General features: G+C 41.7%; 2 protein-coding genes across 8 annotated transcripts in view; one reads left to right on the top strand and one right to left on the bottom strand.

Annotated features, from left to right (window-relative positions):
- Positions 1-23,640, top strand: part of LOC133553184 (zinc finger protein OZF-like) — an 839,429-nt gene that overhangs the window by 368,954 nt on the left and 446,835 nt on the right. The gene's annotated exons all lie outside the window — the stretch shown is intronic.
- Positions 1-23,640, bottom strand: part of LOC133558483 (zinc finger protein OZF-like) — a 135,692-nt gene that overhangs the window by 31,362 nt on the left and 80,690 nt on the right. For 3 of the 7 annotated variants that reach the window (XM_061913182.1, XM_061914013.1, XM_061912336.1), the window contains exon 2: positions 15,555-15,911. In XM_061913182.1, the coding sequence (XP_061769166.1) occupies positions 15,555-15,911 (357 nt within the window). Of the gene's footprint in view, positions 1-10,240; positions 11,076-15,554; positions 15,912-16,044; positions 16,714-23,640 lie in introns of those variants that run through there. The other 4 variants (XM_061910844.1, XM_061910008.1, XM_061914735.1 and 1 more) reach the window with 3 other exon arrangements.

Below are 23,640 nucleotides of genomic sequence, written 5' to 3'. Positions count from 1 at the left end.
AGTTCAAGCAAACGGCAAGTTGTTAGACAAAGTAAGTCTTGTGAAAGTGTGAAAGTCACACTACCCCAGTATACATTTTCAACATTATAGCATTTCACCCTTTTGACGTTTTTCTCCTCTTGACTTTTATCAGTAATATCCTCATTGAAGGATGACTTGCAGAGGGGGGTAGTAACACGCTACATTTACTCGGTTACGTCTACTTGAGTAACTTTTGGGATAAATTGTACTTCTAAGAGTAGTTTTAATGCAACATACTTTTACTTTTAGTTGAGTATATTTATAGAGAAGAAACGCTAATTTTACTCCGCTCCATTTATCTACATTCAGCTCGCTACAAAACAAATGAAAAAAAACGCTTCAAAGTAAGTGAATAGCCACCTGTACAATTGAACATAAACATGGTACATTTTGCTTAAAAATAATGTTTTGTACATTAAAATTTTCAGTAGACACTGTGTTATGAGAGGAAGTAAAAAAAATAAAATAAAATATAGAACACTTTGGCCAAAAATGGTTGACAACAGTCAAAATATCGAATAATGCCGAAAAAAGGAAAAACAACAAAAACTGCATTACAGTTTAGAATCTGTACACAATATGGTGTAAAACAAGATTTACATGAACAAAACAACGTGTTGATGTCACAGCAGGTCTTGGGTATTTTTATATATATATTCTTTTGTTATTTTGTCTTAACTTAGCACATTGTTAAAGCCATATCTCAAGACTTCTTTGATAGATTTTCCTCAAATTTGGCACAAACTCAAACTATGATTATTACATTTTTTATGGTCAAGTGCACTGTAACATACGGAGCCCCTATAAAGGGATATTTTTTTTTTTTTTTTTTTTAGACTTGAAACTCGTGCGCACGAGAAACTATCTCGTGGCCACGAGAAACTTTTTAGAATAAAAGAAAATAATATATATATATATATATATATATATATATATAATTTTTTTTTTAATAGAGAAACTATCTCGTGGCCACGAGAAACTTTTTAGAAAAAAAAAATATATATATATATATATATTAGGGCTGGGCAACGATTAAAACAATTAATCGCACTACTTCTCCGATTAATCGCGATTAACTGCATTGTATACGCAAAGCCCAATAATGAATTCAAAAGTAGTGTGTAGTGCACCTTTATTGGAATATTCTCCCACATGAACAAAAGCGCCAAAACATTTGTTGTGCAAACACAATTTAAATCAGTCCTTGTTAAACAGTAGCAGTTAAATAGCATATTTGATGAAAATCAACTCCAAAAATGTAAATACAAACATTTAAGCTTATTGCCACTGCCAGGGTATTTAAGTTATCCTGTTTGTTATGGAAAATAAATATAATCTACATACAAATCTCTGAGCCACAATCATAACATCTGAACAGGCAATTTCTGAGGTAACAGCAGAAACATTTTTTTTTATCAGGGATCTTATGTTTAAAAAACCTATATTATAGGTAGTGGGCTGTTTTAGGGAATTTTTGATCAAATTATCCGTAGTAGCAATATTAATAATGTTGTCTTTATTCTGCGTAGTGCACTTAAAATAATTATGACCATATCTAGGAATTGATATGATGGGAATTTTTCGATTGTTTGCTTGGTGCTTTGATAAACTGAACGCATATACATGGTACTATATTGTGATGTTATGCGCCAGGGAATAAAAGAACTACTCTACCCAGCATGCAACAGGAGTGAGGAGCATGCGCGGTAGCCCGGTATAGGTTGTGTCGCCATGACGGCATCTTGTGTGTTGTGATATGCACGCTCTGAAAGCAAACGTTAAGAACTCAGCCAACACTCCTGGTCTGCATTATTGATAAATAGACAGACAACACATATACTCCGCTGCTTCACAGGCCGCTGGATGTAGCCGGCAAAGTATTCCCATGCTAGCTAGCCGGTCTAGCAAGCACGCATCATTCAGTCCAAAACGGCCCGATCTATCCACATCCAGAATTGTCTGGCGGTCGTAAGTGATCCCGGAGTGACCACGCTGTAAGCCAGCCATGACATTTGCAGAATTGTCCGGTATTTTTGCCAAATGTTCCATCTTTACCAAGAGCCCCTCGACGCCGAAGTACATCCGGGAGATGCCATCTTGTTAAGAAAAGGCGTTAACAAAATAAAAGCATGTAAACAACATAGGCAAATGTGCGATAAAATAATTGTCGGCGTTAATAGATTGATGAGTTAACGCGTAATTAACGCATTAATTTGCCCACCCCTAATATATATATATATATATATATATATATATCAATCAATCAATCAATCAATGTTTACTTATATAGCCCTAAATCACTAGTGTCTCAAAGGGCTGCACAAACCACTACGACATCCTCGGTAGGCCCACATAAGGGCAAGGAAAACTCACACCCAGTGGGACATTGGTGACAATAATGACCCAGTGGGACGTCGGTGACAATGATGACTATGAGAACCTTGGAGAGGAGGAAAGCAATGGATGTCGAGCGGGTCTAACATGATACTGTGAAAGTTCAATCCACAATGGATCCAACACAGTCGCGAGAGTCCAGTCCAAAGCGGATCCAACACAGCAGCGAGAGTCCCGTTCACAGCGGAGCCAGCAGGAAAGCATCCCAAGCGGAGGCGGATCAGCAGCGCAGAGATGTCCCCAGCCGATACACAGGCAAGCAGTACATGGCCACCGGATCGGACCGGACCCCCTCCACAAGGGAGAGTGGGACATAGAAGAAAAAGAAAAGAAACGGCAGATCAACTGGTCTAAAAAGGGAGTCTATTTAAAGGCTAGAGTATACAAATGAGTTTTAAGGTGAGACTTAAATGCTTCTACTGAGGTAGCATCTCGAACTGTTACCGGGAGGGCATTCCAGAGTACTGGAGCCCGAACGGAAAACGCTCTATAGCCCGCAGACTTTTTTTGGGCTTTGGGAATCACTAATAAGCCGGAGTCCTTTGAACGCAGATTTCTTGCCGGGACATATGGTACAATACAATCGGCAAGATAGGATGGAGCTAGACCGTGTAGTATTTTATACGTAAGTAGTAAAACCTTAAAGTCACATATATATTTTTTTATTCTAAAAAGTTTCTCGTGCACACGAGAAAGCATTGGATGCGTGCGCGTGGTTTGAGGTGTGTGCAGTGCCGGTCCAAGCCTCCATGGGGCCCTAAGCTAAATTTGATTTTGGGGCCCTCTATTTCTGCCAATAATATTGATTGTTGATCATTCACACACCTTTTATAAACTCATTGCTGCTCTGGCAGTGTTGTTGAAACAAGTTAACATAACGGTTAATAAACAAATATAAAGTTACTACATATTAAAACTATGTAAATGTGCATAACGATGTGCAAAAATGTTTTCAGGAAAAAAATCAAAATAAACTACCTTAATTCCCACATTTCACCATCACATCACAGTTTTGTTCCTCTGTTCTTCATCACCCACTCCTTAAAACCTGGGCTTCCTGGCTTTTCTGGAGGCAACGTCATATGTCCCGGCAAGAAATCTGCGTTCAAAAGACTCCGGCTTATTAGTGATTCCTAAAGCCCCAAAAAAGTCTGCGGGCTATAGAGCGTTTTCCGTTCGGGCTCCAGTACTCTGGAATGCCCTCCCGGTAACAGTTCGAGATGCTACCTCAGTAGAAGCATTTAATTCTCATCTTAAAACTCATTTGTATACTCTAGCCTTTAAATAGACCTCCTTTTTAGACCAGTTGATCTGCCGCATCTTTTCTTTTTCTCCTCTGTCCCCCCCTCCCTTGTGGGTCCGGTCCGAAGTACTGGCTGTCCAGTGTCGGGACCCAGGATGGACCGCTCGCCTGTGTATCAGTTGGGGACATCTCTACGCTGCTGGTCCGCCTCCGCTTGGGATGGTTTCCTGTGGACGGGACTCTCGCTGCTGTCTTGGATCCGCTTGAACTGAACTCTCTCGTGGCTGTGTTGGAGCCACTATGGATTGAACTTTCACAGTATCATGTTAGACCCGCTCGACATCCATTCCTTTCGGTCCCCTAGAGGGGTGGGGGGTTGCCCACATCTGAGGTCCTCTCCAAGGTTCTCATAGTCATCATCGTCACTGGCGTCCCACTGGGTGTGAATTCTCCCTGCCCACTGGGTGTGAGTTTTCCTTGCCCTTTTGTGGGTTCTTCCGAGGATGTTGTAGTCGTAATGGTTTGTGCAGTCCTTTGAGACATTTGTGATTTAGGGCTATATAAATAAACATTGATTGATTGATTTATGACATCACTGTAAGAAATCTGATGGCCGACTTTGTTATTAATACTAATCACTGCCAGTCCACTCAGTCTTTCTTGAGCCATGGAAGATCTCAAGTATTTTTTTTTATAAATTTGAGCTTGGACAAGCTCCGCTCTGCAGATGCAACAATCACAGGAAGAGTGCGGGCCATCTGCAGAGCTTTTGGGGGCCCCCTGGTGGCCGCGGGGCCCTAAGCAAGCGCTTAGTTGGCTTATGCCTTGGGCCGGCTCTGGGTGTGTGTTACAATGGCAGTTTAGGAGTTAATTCGGCTGTATTTCCAACAAAAGACGTTCCCCTCCCCCATAATCTCCCGTTGCTCAGCAGTTTTGCTCCCTGTTATTAAAAAAAAAGGATGGCTGCAGTCAGGGACGTGCACATGATTATAGAGGGGCAGGGGCTCAAAGTCAGAAAAAGGGCAGGACATTTTTTTTTTTTGGTCCTTTACACCGGTGGTTCTCAACCTTTTTTCAGTGATGTACCCCCGCTGTATTTTTTTTAGAATTCAAGTACCCCCTAATCAGAGCAAAGTAATTTTGGTTGAAAAAAAGAGATAAAGAAGTAAAATACAGCACTATGCCATCAGTTTCTGACTTATTAAATTGAATAACAGTGCAAAATATTGCTCATTTGTAGTGGTCTTTCTTGTACTATTTGGAAAAAAATATATAAGAAGAACCAAAAACTTGTTGAAAAATAAACAAGTGATTCAATTATAAATAAAGATTTTTACAAATGGAAGTAATCATCAACTTAAAGAGTCCTCTTTGGGGATTGTAATAGAGATCCATCTGGATACATGAACTTAATTCTAAACATTTCTTCACAAAAAACAAATCTTTAACATCAATATTTATGGAACATGTCCACAAAAAAATCTAGCTGTCAACACTGAATATTGCATTGTTGTATTTTTTCTCCCCACAGTTTACGAAATCACATTCATATTTTGTTGAAGCATTATTCAATAAATATATTTATAAATGATTTTTGAATTGTTTCTATTTTTACAACATTATTTCAAAAATCTCACGTACCCCTTGGCATACCTTCAAGTACCCCAAGGGGTACGCATACCCCCATTTGAGAACCACTGCTTTACACAATATGGAAATGACTGTAAAATTAAATTTGCTAATAGGAAGCTAACTACTTAGCTGTGTGTCCTTTGTAGGTAAAAGTGTTTGCCATTTCTTTTCTGTCAACAAATTATTGTCATAATGAGTTAATTCACATTATCCTGGGCTTGGAAGACATGAAAAGCAACAAAACACTGGTTTATTATTAGGCTATTTATTGTTAAAGATAAGCACTTTAATATTGAACATTGAACAGTGCAACATGAACTTTAAAAAAAATAAATAAATACCCAAATGTAAAAAACTTCAATGTGAAAATCTGTCCTTCTTCTTTAACTTGATGAAAACACCATCAAGTTGTAACTTATGGTCTTTCTCACTTAATGCTCGGACTAAACAACTGCAACGCAATACAACTTTATATCTAAACCTCTACTGTGAGAGAAATGTGATCCGCCGTAAACACAGTGAATTTTATTTTGAAAATTAACCCGGTGTTTTATTTTGTATTTTGTACACTACTTCCTGTCCCGCACGATCCGCTCTGCTCTGTGCGGAATTGATGCGCCGTGCTCCGACGTCCGGCATAAATAGAAGCTGACACATTGAATAATAGAATAATACAGCGTTTTTCTGAACTATTACCCATATTAGATGCTGAATAAGTAGACGGCGACTAGACCATAACTCACAGGTTCAAGCTGCTCCACTGTCACGCAGTTGGCTCTCTCTCCTCTCTCTCACTCACTCACTAGCCCTCTCTTTCTCTCTCTGTCGGCAGCGGCAGGCTCAAACAACCCGGTATTACAAGAAAACGTGGAGTTTTTGTACCGCTGTTTTATTGTTTTGTTTTGTTTTTTTACATCCCTAACAGGAATTTATTAATGTTGTTTAAAGAAAAAGAAAAACACACACACAGGCAGAGGGCACTTTTTAAGACGAGGCAAAAAAGGGGAGGGGATCAAGCACCCATGGGGCCCTATGTGTGCACGTGCCAGCCTGCAGTAGATTTATTCATGTTCCTTCAAATGCGGAATATACCTGAAAGTGTCATCAACAAACTAAAAGAAGACAAGGTGAGGATACTTATTAACTTTTATATAAAGTAAGAAATAGCCTACTTTTAATGTTGATATTTTACTGTAGGAAATACCATTTAGCAAACGTTTTTTGCTTTTTACAGATCGACACCAATGTCATATAAAAAGTATATCGAAAGATATGGGGGTCGACTTGCGCTCAGAGCATTTTGCCGTCAAAGAACTGTTGACAAATTAAGAGTCGGGTGGAGCAGAGACAGTGAAGTCCTCCCTCATGCAGAAATGAAGAGACAAGTTAAAGGGGAACATTATCAGCAGACCTATGTAAGCGTCAATATATACCTTGATGGTGCAGAAAAAAGACCATCTATTTTTTTTACCGATTTCCGAACTCTAAATGGGTGAATTTTGGCAAATTAAACGCCTTTCTGTTTATCGCGCTGGAGGCGATGACGTCAGAATGTGACGTCGCCGAGGTAACACACCCACCATTTTCATTTTCAACACATTACAAACACTGGGTCTCAGCTCTGTTATTTTCCGTTTTTCTGACTATTTTTTGGAACCTTGGAGACATCATGCCTCGTCGGTGTGTTGTCGGAGGGTGTAACAACACTAACAGGGAGGGATTCAAGTTGCACCACTGGCCCCAAGATGCCAAAGTGTCTGCCGCCAGACCCCCATTGAAGGGGCCAGAGTGTCTCCACATTTGACCGGCGATCCTAAGGCAGACATGGCACAGAGATGTATGGATAACCTGCAGATGCATTTGCAACGATAGTCAACGAAATCACAAAGGTGAGTTTTGTTGATGTTGACTGCCAGCTAATCGATGCTAACATGCTACGCTAATCGATGCTAACATGCTATTTACCGGTGGTGCTAAAGCAGACATGGCACAGAGATGTATGGATAACCTGCAGATGCATTTGCAACTATATTACGTTTCCTTCCACCCACATTTAATGCGAAAAAAACACTTACCAATCGACGGATTTAAGTTGCTCCAGTGTCACAAGATGCGAAAGTCCTGATCGTTTGGTCCGCACATTTTACCGGCGATGCTAACGCAGCGATTCGGCCATGCTATGGCTATTAATAGCGTCAATAGCTATTCGCTCAGTAGCTTCAGTTTCTTCTTCAATATTTTCATACTCCAACCATCTGTTTCAATACATGCGTAATCTGTTGAATCGCTTAAGTCGCTGAAATCCGAGTTTGAATCTGAGCTAATGTCGCTATATCTTGCTGTGGTATTCCCATTGTTTGTTTACATTGGCAGCACTGTGTGACGTCACAGGGAAATGGCCAGTGTCTTCGCAGAGAGCCGAAAATAAGGCACTTTAAAGCTTTATTTAGGGATATTCTGAGACCGGTAAAATTTTGAAAAAAACTTCAAAAGATACAAGCCACTGGGAACTGATTTTTATTGTTTTTAACCCTTTTGAAATTGTGATAATGTTCCCCTTTAAGAACTCCTAACACTGTACAAGGCACCGCTACGGGCCAAAAAAATGCAGCCAAACTCACCCGGCGGGTTGAAATGGGATGGCTCCACTTTGAGAGTGGAATGTATCACCAGGTTAGAACGAGAAAAGGAGGAGGAACACAGAATCTGTCGGTCCAGAAAACAGTGACTATGGGTGAAGTGTTGGAGACAGTTGGCAAATGCTTGTTTTTTTGCAAATGGGCACTTATCAAAAGGACTGATGGAAGACTTGGAGTTTGACATTTGTGATTCCAGTCACAGTCCTGTGCCCCGTGAAGTCACGGTGGGCCAGCTGTACCAACAGACTAAACTAAAAATGCTACGCCTCTGCACAGCCACCAAGTCTATATAACAACATTCTACTTCTCTCTGATGAATCATCGGACATCCAGCCAGGCCACTGAAGGTAATTATCCTCTGTCACATTTGTGATATCAATATAGGTATTCCATTTATATTGATTCCATGCGTCGCCAGGCTCTGCTTTTTATCCTTAGACTTATCAGATTTAATTTTTTATCATCTACATTTACTCCGTTACATCTACTTGAGTAACGTTTGGGATAAATTGTACTTCTAAGAGTAGTTTTAATGCAACATACTTTTACTTTTACTTGAGTATATTTATAGAGAAGAAACACTACTTTTACTTCGCTTCATTTATCTACAATCAATCAATCAATCAATCAATGTTTATTTATATAGCCCCAAATCACAAATGTCTCAAAGGACTGCACAAATCATTACGACTACAACATCCTCGGAAGAACCCACAAAAGGGCAAGGAAAACTCACACCCAGTGGGCAGGGAGAATTCACATCCAGTGGGACGCCAGTGACAATGCTGACTATGAGAAACCTTGGAGAGGACCTCAGAAGTGGGCAACCCCACCCCTCTAACGGACCGAAAGCAATGGATGTCGAGCGGGTCTAACATGATACTGTGAAAGTTCAATCCATAGTGGCTCCAACACAGCCACGAGAGTTCAGTTCAAAGCGGATCCAAGACAGCAGCGAGAGTCCCGTCCACAGGAAACCATCTCAAGCGGAGGCGGATCAGCAGTGTAGAGATGTCCCCAACCGATACACAGGTGAGCGGTCCACCCTGGGTCTCGACTCTGGACAGCCAGTACTTCATCCATGGTCATCGGACTGGACCCCCTCCACAAGGGAGGGGGGGACATAGGAGAACAAAGAAAAGAAGCGGCAGATCAACTGGTCTAAAAATGAGGTCTATTTAAAGGCTAGAGTATACAGATGAGTTTTAAGGTGAGACTTAAATGATAGATGATGGACTTAAATCGCTACTTGACCACGAATTGATTAACGTGGATCCCGACTCAAACAAGTTGAAAAACTTAATCGGGTGTCACCATTTAGTGGTTAATTGTACGGAATATGTACTGAACTGTGCAATCTACTAATAAAAGTTTCAATCAATCATTCATTCAAAAAACTCGCTGTTTTTAATCAATCTGTTAATGCACGCTTTGTTTGTTTTGGTTTGTCAGACAGACCTTCAAAGTAGAATCTATCACATGCCTGCATTTCACCAATCAAATGCAGTCACTGGTGACGTTTGACTCTGTTTCACCAATCAAACGGAGCCAATTTTTTTTAAATAAATCTTTATTGATAAATTTCAACATTTACAAACAGTTGAAAATAATAATCAAAGAAAGATAGATTCCAGAAAACACAGAGTGAGATGTTCTACCTCTTGTGCGAGACGCAAATGCATAAAATGACATAACACATTAAAAAGACTAGTAAAAGTGAAAAAAAGGATGTAGTGCAGGTTTTTGAGCGTGCACAAACTTGACACATGAGGCCCCTGGTCCCTGGACTGAAGAAGGAGTAACCAAGCACTTGAAGCATCATCTATCTTACTGTTCAGGAAGGTTTCAGACACAGAGAAGACATGGGGTCATGAGTGGATAAGATTATGCTGCAAATAATCCAAGTTTGTATGAATACCTCAGATATTAGTGAAAGAAGCAGTGAGGAGGTCCTGGGTAGGGTGGATGTCGCCACATATGAGCAACATACCACAAACTAAACAGCTAATTGCTTATTTTCCCTTGTGTGTTCTCGTGTGTTTTACTGCGTTTGCATTATGTGGGAACCTTTTACCTCACATTGAACAACTTAATGGTTTTCCTCCAGTGTTTGTTTTCATGTGTCGAGTCAATTTTCTCTTGATAAAAGCTGTTGTCACAAACTGAACAATAAAACGTTTTTTTCACCTGTGTGTGTTCTCATGTGTTGAGTCAAAGAGCTAAATCGAAAAAAACCTTTTGCCACAAACTGAACACTTAAATAGATTTTCACCTGTGTGTGTTTTCATGCGTTGAATCAAATAGCTACCTAGAGAAAAGCTTTTGCCACAAAACGAACAATTACACTTTTTTTTTCCTTGTGTGTCTTCTCATGTGTACGGTTAAAATGCTAGTTCGAGAAAAGCTTTTGCCACAAACTGAACACTTAAATGCTTTTTCTCCTGTGTGTATTGTCATGTGTCGAGTCAGAGAGCCATTTTGAGAAAAGCTGTTGCCACAAACTACACACTTAAATGGTTTTTCACCTGTGTGTGTTCTCGTGTGTACAATCAAAGAGTTAATTTGAGAAAAGCTTTTGCCACAAACTGAACAATTAAAAGGTTTTTCTCCTGTGTGTGTTCTCATGTGTTGAACCAAATGGCATTTTTGAGAAAAGCCTTTGCCACAAACTGAACAATTGAAAGGCTTTTCTCCGGTGTGTTTTCTCATGTGTTCAGTCAAATGGCTCATTTTGATAAAACTTTGAGCACAAACTGAGCAGCTCAAACATTTTTCACGTCTCTTCTTTGTAGAGCATTCAGAGTGTTTGTTGTCAGTGTGAGTCCTCATATCATCTTCACAGTCTGTATCGCTGCTCAAAGTTACTTCAACCTCATCTTCAGCCTCACTATCTGATGGTGGAGCTAAGAGGTTGTCTACTTGTGGTTTCTCTTCATCATCTTCAGTCTTCACAGAGACAACAGTCAGTTGCAACTTGGTGTAATCAGCTTCCTCTCGTCCTAGAAGACACTCTCCCTCCTGAGTGATGCAGAGTTCCTCCTCTTCCTTTTTAATGCAGGGTGGTTGTGGAGTCTCCTGCTTCAAAGTGGAGCTCCCCCCTGACTGAGGGGAAACTTCTTCTGGATCACCGATCAGCTGCTGGACGTCTGCAAGACACAAACAACAAAAACACACTTTCTTCTATGTACTGTATGTGTGTGTAGTAGTGTTGTACAGTATACTGCTACTAATAAAAGTATAGCGGTACTAATCAATTGAAATCGGTACTATACCACCTTTGAAAAGTACTGGTACCGTTCAACTGCTTTAAAACACGCCTCGCCAAATGTGGTGATTAGTATTAGCACCTTTGCTTCAGACTTAGGTCAACATTTAAATAATAAGCATTCAGATCTGCACAAGGAGTTTAAATGGTGACAGGTATAATGTAGTTGTTACACCTGTCCTGCTTCTTTCTCTTCACTCGCCCGCTCACTCACTGACGTCACTCAGACAACAGGTTGACACAAACACACATACTACTCTCAGAAGTTAACCAGCTCCCCTGCGGTGCACATGTACAAACCGGAATTCCACTTGAGTTGGGAAATTGTGTTAGATGTAAATATAAACAGAATGAAATGATTTTCAAATCCTTTTCAACCCATATTCAGTTGAATATGCTACAAAAACAACATATTTGATGTTCAAACTGATAATGATTATTGGCAAAAAAAAAAAAGTTTAACTTTAGAATTTGATGCCAGCAACACGTGACAAAGAAGTTGGGAAAGGTGGCAATAAATACTGATAACGTTGAAGAATGCTCATCAAACGCTTATTTGGAACATCCCACAGGTGTGCAGGCTAGTTGGGAACAGGTGGGTGCCATGGTTGGGTATAAAAACAGCTTCCCAAAAAATGCTCAGTCATTCACAAACAAGGACGGGGCGAAGGTCACCACTTTGTGAACAAATGTGTGAGCAAATAGTCAAACAGTTTAAGAACAACGTTTCTCAAAGTGCAATTGCAAGAAGTTTACGGATTTCAACATCTACGCTCCATAATATCATCAAAAGGTTCAAAGAATCTGGAGAAATCACTCCACTTAAGCGGCATGGCCGGAAACCAACATTGAATGACCGTGACCTTCCATCCCTCAGACGGCACTGTATCAAAAACAGTCATCAGTCTCTAAAGGATATCACCACATGGTCTCAGGAACACTTAAGAAAACCCATCCCTCCATCCATTTCTACCGCTTATGCCCTTTGGGGTCGCTGGTGCCTATCTCAGCCACAATCGGGCGGAAGGCGGGGTACACGCTGAAGAAATCGCTACCTCATCGCAGGGCCACTTCAGAAAACCACTGTCACTAAATACAGTTTATCGCTACATCTGTAAGTGCAAGTTAAAGCCTTACTCTGCAAAGCGAAAGCCATTTATCAACAACATCCAGAAACGCCGCCGGCTTCTCTGGGCCCGAGATCATCTAAAATGGACTGATGCAAAGTGGAAAAGTGTTCTGTGGTCTGACGGGTCCACATTTCAAATTGTTTTTGGAAATATTCGACATTGTGTCATCCGGACCAAAGGGGAAGCGAACCTGTTATCGGCGCAAAGTTCGAAAGCCAACATCTGTGATGGTATGGGGGTGCATTAGTGCCCAAGGCATGGGTAACTTACACATCTGTGAAGGCACCATTAATGCTGAAAGGTACATACAGGTTTTGGAACAACATATGCTGCCATCCAAGCGACGTCTTTTTCATGGACGCCCCTGCTTATTTCAGCAAGACAATGCCAAGCCACATTCAGCACGTGTTACAACAGCGTGGCTTCGTAAAAAAAAAAAGAGTGCGGGTACTTTCCTGGCCCGCCTGCAGTCCAGACCTGTATCCCGTCAAAAATGTGTGGCGCATTATGAAGCGTAAAATACAACAGTGGAGACCCCAGACTGTTGAACGACTGAAGCTCTACATAAAACAAGAATTTCATGGCTGCAACACGTGCCAAAGTAGTTGGGAAAGGGCATGTTCAACACTGTGTTACATCACCTTTTCTTTTAACAACACTCAATAAACGTTTGGGAACTAAAGAAACTAATTGTTGAAGCTTTGAAAGTGGAATTCTTTCCCATTCTTTTTTTCTACTCATGACCCCATGTCTTCTCTGTATCTGAAACCTTCCTGAACAGTAAGATAGATGATGCTTCAAGTGCTTGGTTACTCCTTCTTCAGTCCAGGGACCTGGGGCCTCATGTGTCAAGTTTGTGCACAAGGTCAAAAACCTGCACTACACCGTTTTTCACTGCAAAGTTAAGATGTATCAAAACTGAAGTTTCCGCATAAGTGATGCTGGGTAACTGTTCCCACAATGGAAACAAGCCATTTGGCTTTTTGTGCCATCCATTAAATCAAACAATCAAACAAATATTTATTCATTTGATATTAATTTGAAAACGTGAAAACAGTACCACCAAAATGTAATTTTAAATATGATCTAAAAGAACAACCAGGTATACATTAGTAACAAATAATAACAATCTTATTAACAATAAAATAAAACAATTATAGCAATATATATTTTCTTTACCAGCCCTTGATTAGCAGTCTATTTTCTCTCTTTGTAGCGTTTGATGGAGGCTACGTCACATGTTGTGCACTACTGCCCATCACTGATTCTAACTCGTAAATAAACACTAGCAAAAGTCAGCTAACAATGCAGGTAGTGGGAACGCACTCTATTTCGCCTATAACAAACTCTAAAAAAAAAAATCCAAACACTTCCAGCGACTTTTTATATACACGCTGTAAGTACATATGTAATGTCATAACATTCACATTCATAATAACATGTAATATTTACGTCTTTTCATCATTTTTTAACATTTTAAGCAAACCACGGCATGTTATTTTCACAGACGCATCAAAACGTTCGCTATTTCCCTCTACAACAACACCACCAACTATTACTAATAAAGGCAGACTTCATGAGTGCCATCAAAGAAAACTTCAGGACAAATTATGATCCAGAACCTTATATTTTTGAGCCTGAATATAAGGAGGATGAGCTACACGTTTTAGAAGCTGAGTTATAAGCAGATCAAGCAATTAGCACAATTGCTAAGTGCTAAACAAAAAATACAAATTATGAACATAACTCATTGCTGTAGAAACTGCCCAAATGCTGAAACTGAACTGAAATGCTGATGGAATAGGGCTGGGCAATACGGCAACAAAAATGATCACGATTATTTCGTGCATACCATCCGACCTGGATTAATATAATTTTTAAAAATGTATTTAAAGGCAGATTGTCCCGTGCAGGATAATAGCGACCACTGCCTCACGACCACTCTTCCACCCCCGGACAACCCTGCCTGTTTAGCCCTTGTCTGACAGCACCGCTCCTCTCAACACACACATCCAACATTTACAGTAAAACACAAAGTCTGATACCCATTTACTTTTGGTTACATACACATTATATTATATATAATTATATAAAACATTCTATATTATATATATGTATATCCTTTAATAAAGACTGTTTACTTCTTACCTGATATAATTACTATTTGCTTGCCTAACAGAATAGATATTGCGACATCCAGTGGACACATTTAGAACAGCAGTTTTACTTGTACTTTTTGCAAACTAATCTCATGGGCCGGATTGAACATATTATGCCTGAATGTCGAGGGGGGTGGGGGTTGGGTTGTGGGTGTCGGGGGTTAATTGTTCACATCAATCAGTCTGAGGAAGAAAAGTAGGAACTTTTTTATGAGATCGATATGTATTTCCCCCTGTGTATTCTTCTGTGTTTTACTGCGTCTGCATTATGTGTGAACCTTTTACAGCACACTGAACAACTAAATGGTTTTCCTCCTGCGTGTGTTCTCATGTGTCGACACAAACCGCTGTTCTGAGAAAAGCTTTTGCCACAAACGGAACACTCAAATGTTTTTTCTCCTGTGTGTGTTCTCATGTGTCGAGTCAAAGAGCTATGTCGAGAAAAGCTTTTGCCACAAACTGAACACTTAAATGTTCTTTCTCCTGTGTGTGTTCTCATGTGTTCAGTCAAAGAGCAATTTCGAGAAAAGCTGTTGCCACAAACTGAACAATAACATGTTTTTTCTCCTGTGTGTGTTGTCATGTGTTGAGTCAAAATGCTATTTCGAAAAAAGCTTTTGCCACAAACTGAACACTTAAATGTTTTTTCTCCTGTGTGTGTTCTCATGTGTTCAGTCAAAGAGCTTTTCCGAGAAAAGCTTTTGCCACAAACTGAACAAATACATGGTTTTTCTCCTGTGTGTGTTATCATGTGTTCAATCAAAGACCTATTTTGAGAAAAGCTTTTGCCACAAACTGAACACTTAAATGTTTTTTCTCCTGTGTGTGTTCTCATGTGTCGACACAAAGAGCTGTGCTGAGAAAAGCTTGTACCACAAAGTGAACAGTTAAATGGTTTTTCTCCTGTGTGTGTTCTCAGGTGTTCAGTCAAAATGCTATTTCGAGAAAAACTTTTGCCACAAACTGAACAACTAAATGTTTTTTCACCTGTGTGTGTTCTCATGTGTTGAGTCAAAGAGCTATTTCGAGAAAAGCTTTTGCCACAAAGTGAGCAGCTCAAACATTGTTTACCTCTCTTCTTTGTAGAGCATTCAGAGTGTTTGTTGTCAGTGTGAGTCCTCATATCACCTTCACAGTCTGTATCGCTGATCAAAGAATCTTTAACCTCTTCTTCAGCCTCACTATCTGATAGTGGAGCTAAGAGGTTGTCTACTTGTGGTTTCTCTTCATCATCTTCAGTATTCACAGAGACAATTGTTAGTGGAAAGTTGGTGTAATCAGCTTCCTCTCGTCCTAGAAGACACTCTCCCTCCTGAGTGATGCAGAGTTCCTCCTCTTCCTTTTTAATGCAGGGTGGTTGTGGAGTCTCCTGCTTCAAAGTGGACTGAGGGGAAACTTCTTCTGGATTACCCATCAGCTGCTGGACGTCTGCAAGACACAAACAACAAAAACACACTTTCTTCTATGTACTGTATGTGTGTGTAGTAGTGTTGTACAGTATACTGCTATTAAAGTATCGTAGTACTAATCAATCAATCTCCTCCCTGAACTGCCACCTTACCCTGGTCGAGGAGTTTGCGTGTCCCAATGATCCTAGGAGCTATGTTGTCAGGGGGCTTTCCAGTGGTGAGTTGGCGGCCATGGTGGGGGAGGATGCCGGACAGACCTGGCAGGCCCAAACGCATTGTGAGGGTCTGCTGGGAACGTCTGGCAGAGTCTCCTGTCGGAGAGAGTTTCAATTCCCACCTTTCGAAAAATGTTGAATATGTCACGAGGGAGGTGCTGGACATTGAGTCCGAGTGGACCACGTTCTGCACCTCTATTGACGAGGCGTCTGATTGGAGCTGTGCCTGCAAGGTTGTTGGTGCCTGTCGTGGCGGTAATCCTAGAACCCGTTGGTGGACACTGGCGGTGAGGAATGCCGTGAAGCTGAAGGAGTCCAATCGAGTTCTATTGGCTCATAGGACTCCAGAGGCAAGCGGTGTGCAGCTTCAGCGGTCGCGGAGGCAAAAACTCGGACATGGGAAGAGTTCAGGGAAGCCATAGAAAATGACTTCCGGACGGCTTCGAAGCGATTCTGGACCACCATCCGCCGCCTCAGGAAGGGGAAGCAGTGCACTGTCAACACCGTGTATGGTGACGATGGTGTTTTGCTGACCTCGACTGCGGATGTTGTGGATCGGTGGAAGAAATACTTCGAAGACCTCCTCAATCCCACCAACACGTCTTCCTTAAAGGGGAACATTATCACCAGACCTATGTAAGCGTCAATATATACCTTGATGTTGCAGAAAAAAAGACCATATATTTTTTTAACCGATTTCCGAACTCTAAATGGGTAAATATTGGCAAATTAAACGCCTTTCTGTTTATCCTTCCCTGAGCGACGACGACAGAACGTGACGTCACATCAGTACTCAACGCCATTTTTCCCTACCACATCACACGCATCGAGTCAAATCAGCTCTGTTATTTTCCGTTTTTTCGACTGTTTTCCAGTACCTGGGAGACATCATGCCTCGCCGGTGTGTTGTCAGAGGGTGTAACAACACTAACAGGGACGGATTCAAGTTGATTTACGTAGAATGTACATCGATTAGCACGGCATGCTAATCGATGCTAACATGCTATTTAGGCTAGCTGTGAACATATTGCAGCATTATGCCTCATTTGTAGCTAAATTTACATCTAGCCTTTCCCTCCACCCATAGTTAATGCCAAACAAACACTTAGCAATCGACATATTTAAGTTGCTCCAGTGTCAAGAGATAAGAAAGTCCTGATAGTTTGGTTTTTTACCGGCGATGCTACGACAGAGATGGCACAGAGATGACAAGAATCTCTGGATATCCTGCGACACTCAAAGCAGATGCATTCCCAATGATAACGTCATAGAAATCACAAAGGTGAGTTTTGTTGATGTTATTGACTTATGTGCTAATCAGACATATTTGGTCGCGGCATGACTGCCAGCTAATCGATGCTAACATGCTATTTAGGCTACCTGTATGTACATATGAAACTATATTTGCATCCAGCGTTTCCTTCCACCGACATTTAATGCGAAACAAACACTTACCAATCGACGGATTTAAGTTGCTCCAGTGTCAATGCGAAAGTCCTGATCGGTTGGTCTGCACATTTTATCGGCGATGCTAATGCAGACATGCATGGCCAAATAACGTCAATAGCTATTCGCTCAATAGCTTCAGTTTCTTCTTCAATTTTGTTTTCGCTATCTACCTCCATACTCCAACCATGTGTTTCAATACATGCGTAATCTGTTGAATCGCTTGAGCTGCTGAAATCCGAGTCTGAATCCGAGCTAATGTCGCTATATCTTGCTGTGGTATCCGTTTGTTTGTATTGGCAGCACTGTATGACGTCACAGGAAAATGGACGGTGGCTTCATAAGATAGCGAAAATCAGGCACTTTAAAGCCTTTTTTCGGGATATTCCGGAACGGGTAAAATTTTGAAAAAAAAATTCAAAAGATAAAATAAGCCACTGGGAACTGATTTTTATTGGTTTTAACCCTTCTGAAATTGTGATAATGTTCCCCTTTAAAGTCGCACACACACATACGCGACTCTCACAACAACTGCTTTAAAACACGCCTCGCCATATGTGGTGATTAGTATTAGCACCTTTGCTTCAGACTTAGGTCAACATTTAAATAATAAGCATTCAGATCTGCACAAGGAGTTTAAATAGTGACAGGTATAATGTAGTTGTTACACCTGTCCTGCTGCTCTCTTTTCACTCGCCCACTCACTCACTGACGTCACTCAGACAACAGGTTGACATTGTCACAAACACACATACTACTCTCAGAAGTTAACCAGCTCCCCTGCTGTGCACATGTAGATACGTAGAACTGGATGACAAATATTAGCGCAGTTAAAACTGCCCAATTAGCAGTCAACTAATGCAAGTGAAATGACGACATTTTGTAACAAATGTCTACAATTTTTTTGTCTTTAAAGGGGAACATTATCAGCAGACCTATGTAAGCGTCAATATATACCTTGATGCTGCAGAAAAAAGACCATCTATTTTTTTCAACCGATTTACGAACTCTAAATGGGTGAATTTTGGCGAAGTAAACGCCTTTCTGTTTATCGCGCTGGAGGCGATGACGTCAGAATGTGACGTCGCCGAGGTAACACACCCACCATTTTCATTTTCAACACATTACAAACACCGGGTCTCAGCTCTGTTATTTTCCGTTTTTTTGACTATTTTTTGGAACCTTGGAGACATCATGCCTCGTCGGTGTGTTGTCGGAGGGTGTAACAACACTAACAGGGAGGGATTCAAGTTGCACCACTGGCCCGAAGATGCCAAAGTGTCTGCCGCCAGACCCCCATTGAATGTGCCAGAGTGTCTCCACATTTGACCGGCGATGCTAAAGCAGACATGGCACAGAGATGTATGGATAACCTCGAGATGCATTTGCAACTATATTACGTTTCCTTCCACCTACATTTAAAAAACACTTACCAATCGACGGATTTAAGTTGCTCCAGTGTCAAAAGATGCGAAAGTCCTGATCGTTTGGTCCGCACATTTTACCGGCGATGCTAACGCAGCTATTCGGCCATGCTATGGCTATGAATAGCATCAATAGCTATTCGCTCAATAGCTTCAGTTTCTTCTTCAATACTTTCATACTCCAACCATCTGTTTCAATACATGCGTAATCTGTTGAATCGCTTAAATCGTTGAAATCAGAGTTTGAATCCGAGCTAATGTCGCTATATCTTGCTGTGGTATTCCCATTGTTTGTTTACATTGGCAGCACTGTATGACGTCACAGGGAAATGGATAGTGGTTTCAAAGATAGCGAAAATAAGGCACTTTAAAGCTTTATTTAGGGATATTCCGAGACCGGTAAAATTTTGAAAAAAACTTCTAAAAATACAACAAGCCACTGGAAACTGATTTTTATTGCTTTTAACCCTTTTGGCATTGTGATAATGTTCCCCTTTAATAAACGCGTTTTACCTGCTACATGGCTTGTCTGTGTACATTTATCCATAGTTTCATTTTTAGTACTTAATAATTATATATTTCTTAAAGCACAGACCAGAAGTGGCAACCATAAAGCATGAATAATTCAATATAATGTCTGTAGATTTTTATGTTCTCATCCAATCCTTGATTATAGCAGACTATATGTAACATGAAAATTGTAAATTGTTTTTTAAGTGCAACCTGCGATGAGGTGGCGACTTGTCCAGGGTGTACCCTGCCTTCCGCCCGATTGTAGCTGAGATAGGCGCCAGCGCCCCCCGCGACCCCGAAAGGGAATAAGCGGTAGAAAATGGATGGATGGAAGAAAAGACCGATGTGTTTAACAACTTTTAATTTAAATTTTAACCTTGTAAAATTGTTCTTTGACTGAGTGTTTAATGGAGTATAATATTTTATGTTAAAATAAAGTCAATATTGACATTTTTCAGAGTTTCTTTTATTTGGGAAAGTATCTATACATTTAGTAAACGACTATGAGCGTGCAGTGTACATGCGGTAAAGTCTGTAAGATCATCCACGGCTTAAAGATCCACCAAGCGAGGAAGAAGTGCCTGTTGGGAGCAGAAGCAACACAACACACAGGTGTTATATATACCTGGTGAGACACAGGGGGTGGCAGGCCCGGAGTCACCCTATAGTGGCCAGAACCTCCATGTGTTGCAAACTAATCCCTCCAGCATCAAGTCTGAACATTGGCAAATCAAGTGGCCTATAGCTGGAAGCAATTCGATGACGATGTCGACCAAATTCCGGAGGCAATGACGAAGGGAGAAGCCGACGGGAAGCTACAAGCTATGACAACAATCATTGTCAGCATTGCAGCTGAGCAGTTCGGCGAGGAGGAGAAGAGAAGCTCCGGAACCACATTCTCAAAGAACCACAGAGCTGTAAGGATCCACAACATTAGGCAGGAGATGAAAGTGCTGAAGTTCCAGTACAAGACGGCAGAACACGAGGAACGCACTGGCCTGGCCCAGCTGATGTGCATCCTTTGGGAAAAGATCAGAATTCTCCGTGGGGCAGACTGGCATCGGAGGCGGCCACACAAGAGGGCACGTGAGTGGGCGGCTTTCATCGTTAACCCTTTCGAGTTCACAAAGGATTTGCTAGGACAGAAGCGCAGTGGCAAACTGGCCTCCTCGCAGGAAGCAGACATCTGAAGTGACCTCGCAAGAGAACAGGAGTTGGCAGAGTGTAACAACCTCATAGACCCCCCCCCCTGAACCAGAAGTGCAGTTTGACATGTCGGAACTGCAGCTAAAGGAAGTCAGGGTGGTTGTCCACAGAGCCAGGGCAAGCTCTGCACCGGGACTGAGTGGCATTTCATACAAAGTCTATAAGAACTGTTGCGTCTGTGAAAAATCCTGGGAGTGTTCTGGAGAAGGGGGAGGATCCCTGAGCAATGACGAGAGGCGGGAAGGGTATGGATCCCAAAGGAGGAAAACTCCACTCAGCGAGACCAGTTCCGCATCATCTACTTGCTGTGTTGAGGAAAAGGTTTTCTTCAGCGCTGATTTTTGACTGGTCTCTGAGAGACACAGCTGACAGTCGACATGCGCCGAGTTGGATGGCTGCCTGAAATCCGTGGACAGGTCAGGCCTACCTGGCAAATTTAAAGCCTGGATTTACCAGCATGGCATTCTTCACAGAATCCTGTGGCGCCTCCTCGCCTACTCGTTCCCCATCTCGACAGTTGAGTTCCTAGAGCGGAGAGTCAGCAACCACCTCCAGAGATGGCTGGGACTACCTAAGAGCCTGAGTAGCATTGCATTCTTAGGGAAAAGCAACAAACTACAGTTGCCCTGTAATTCCTTAAAGGAGGTATTTAAGGTAACTAGAGCCAGAGAAGTGGTTCAGTACAGGGACTCAAGTGATCCAAAGGTGGCCAAAGCAGGGATCCAAGTGAGGACTGGCAGCAAATGGAGGGCAAAGGAAGCAGTTCCAGAGGAAGATGCAAGGCTGCAACACAGGAGCCTAGTTGGAGAAGTCACGTGGGGTTGAGCGGGGCTAGGATCTTTTCCAACTCCCCAACTGAACACCAGGGGGAAGGAAGGCCGACGTCTTGTTCTGGATGAGGTGAGAGCAGCAGTGGAGGAGACGAGAACCTGCAAGGCTATTGGAATGAAGCAACAAGGAGCTTAGACAAGATGGGATAATGTGGTTGAGAGGAGACTGACCTAGGCTGAGCTTTGGAAAGCCGAGCCGCGACCCATTAAATTCCTCAACCAGGCAGTGTATGATGTGCTCCCAAGCCCTTCAAACCTGCACACATGGGGCACAGCAGAGACACTAGCATGCCCACTGTGCTCCAAGCGAGGAACCCTGGAATGCATCCTCAGTTGCTGTACAAAGGCACTTGGAGATGGAAGGTACAGGTGGAGGCACGACCGAGTCTTGAAGACCATTGCTGAAGCCATTAGTGCAGGACTAGCATGGGAAAAACAGTTCCACCCGTGCAAGAAAACCATAGCATTTCTCAGAGCTGGGGACACGCCAACTCCTGCCAGAAAAACATCAGCAGGCATCCTGACGTCTGCAAGAGATTGGCAGTTGTTGGTGAACCTTGAAAACCAGCTGTGCAGTCAGCACCCTGCGACCAGACATTGTCCCTGTGGGGACGGCCTGGCGCGGTGTGAAGAGCGGCCGTGCCAGTAACCTGAGGGTTGCCGGTTCAATCCCCACCTCCTACCATCTTAGTCACACCCGTTGTGTTTTTGAGGAAGACACTTCACCCTTGCTCCTCCTGATGGGTGCTGGTTAGTGCCTTGCATGGCAGCTCCCGCCATCAGTGTGTGAATGGGTGAATGTGGAAATAGTGTGAAAGCGCTTTGAGTTCCTTAAGAAAGGTAGAAAAGCGCTATACAAGTATAACCCATTACCATTGTGTCTGAGTCCACCAAACAAGCTGTGCTGCTGGAGCTGACAGTCCCGTGGGAAGTTAGGTAGGTAGGTCTTTATTGCCATTGCAACAAGTACAACGAAATGTTTGTTTACAGCACAAACCCGTTCAAGATTAGACAAACAAACAGTGTACAGATGTGTCCTGATCGTTTGGTCCGCACATTTTACCGGCGATGCTAACGCGGCTATTCGGCCATGAATAGCGTCAATAGCGATTCACTCAATAGCTTCAGTTTCTTCTTCAATATTTTCATACTCCAACCATCTGTTTCAATACATGCGTAATCTGTTGAATCGCTTAAGTCGCTGAAATCCGAGTCTGAATCCGAGCTAATGTCGCTATATCTTGCTGTGGTATTCCCATTGATTGTTTACATTGTCAGCACTGTGTGACGTCACAGGGAAATGGATAGTGGTTTCGAAGATAGCGAAAATAAGGCACTTTAAAGCTGTATTTAGGGATATTCCGAGACCGGTAAAATTTTGAAAAAAACATCACAAAATACAACAAGCCACTGGGAACTAATTTTTATTGTTTTTAACCCTTTTGAAATTGTGATAATGTTCCCCTTTAACACGATAAGTAATAAATAATTCTGCTGGTAATCACAGAGTTCAAAATAAAACATTCTAATGCACTTTAATCCATCCATCCGTTTTCTACCCCACCTGCTCGAGAAGTCACATTAATGGTAAGAAGTATTTTACTTATTATTGAACAGAACAAGCGGTAGTAAATGGATGGATGGATGGTTAGTTTCAGAATAACAACGTTATTCTGAGACTTCTTATACTCTAAAAATGCTGATTTTACTTAAAAATGCACGCATTTAGTTATATTTTGTGTTAAAAAATATTATATGGCTCTCCAAAAAAACGTTTTAAAACATTTGGCTTTCATGGCTCTCTTGGCCAAAAAGGTTCCCAATACCCCTGATCTAAAAGAACAACCAGATATACACTAGTAACAAATAAATACCACATAAAATAAAAATAGTCACAATAAATTAAAATGACCTACAATATGAAAAACAAATCTAATTCAAGTTGTGTTGATTGGCAACACTAAATGGTCCCTAGTGTGTGAATGTTGTCTGTTTATCTGTGTTGGCCCTGTGATGAGGTGGCGACTTGTCCAGGGTGTACGCCGCCTTCCACCGAGATGCAACTGAGATAGGCCCCAGCTACCCCCCGCAACCCCAAAAGGGACAAGCGGTAG

Source organism: Nerophis ophidion, linkage group LG01 (assembly GCF_033978795.1).
Source record: "Nerophis ophidion isolate RoL-2023_Sa linkage group LG01, RoL_Noph_v1.0, whole genome shotgun sequence".
In the NCBI taxonomy this organism is placed as follows: domain Eukaryota; kingdom Metazoa; phylum Chordata; class Actinopteri; order Syngnathiformes; family Syngnathidae; genus Nerophis; species Nerophis ophidion.
The sequence above is the reverse complement of the archived record's forward strand: the minus strand, read 5'-3'. Positions and strand labels throughout refer to the sequence as shown.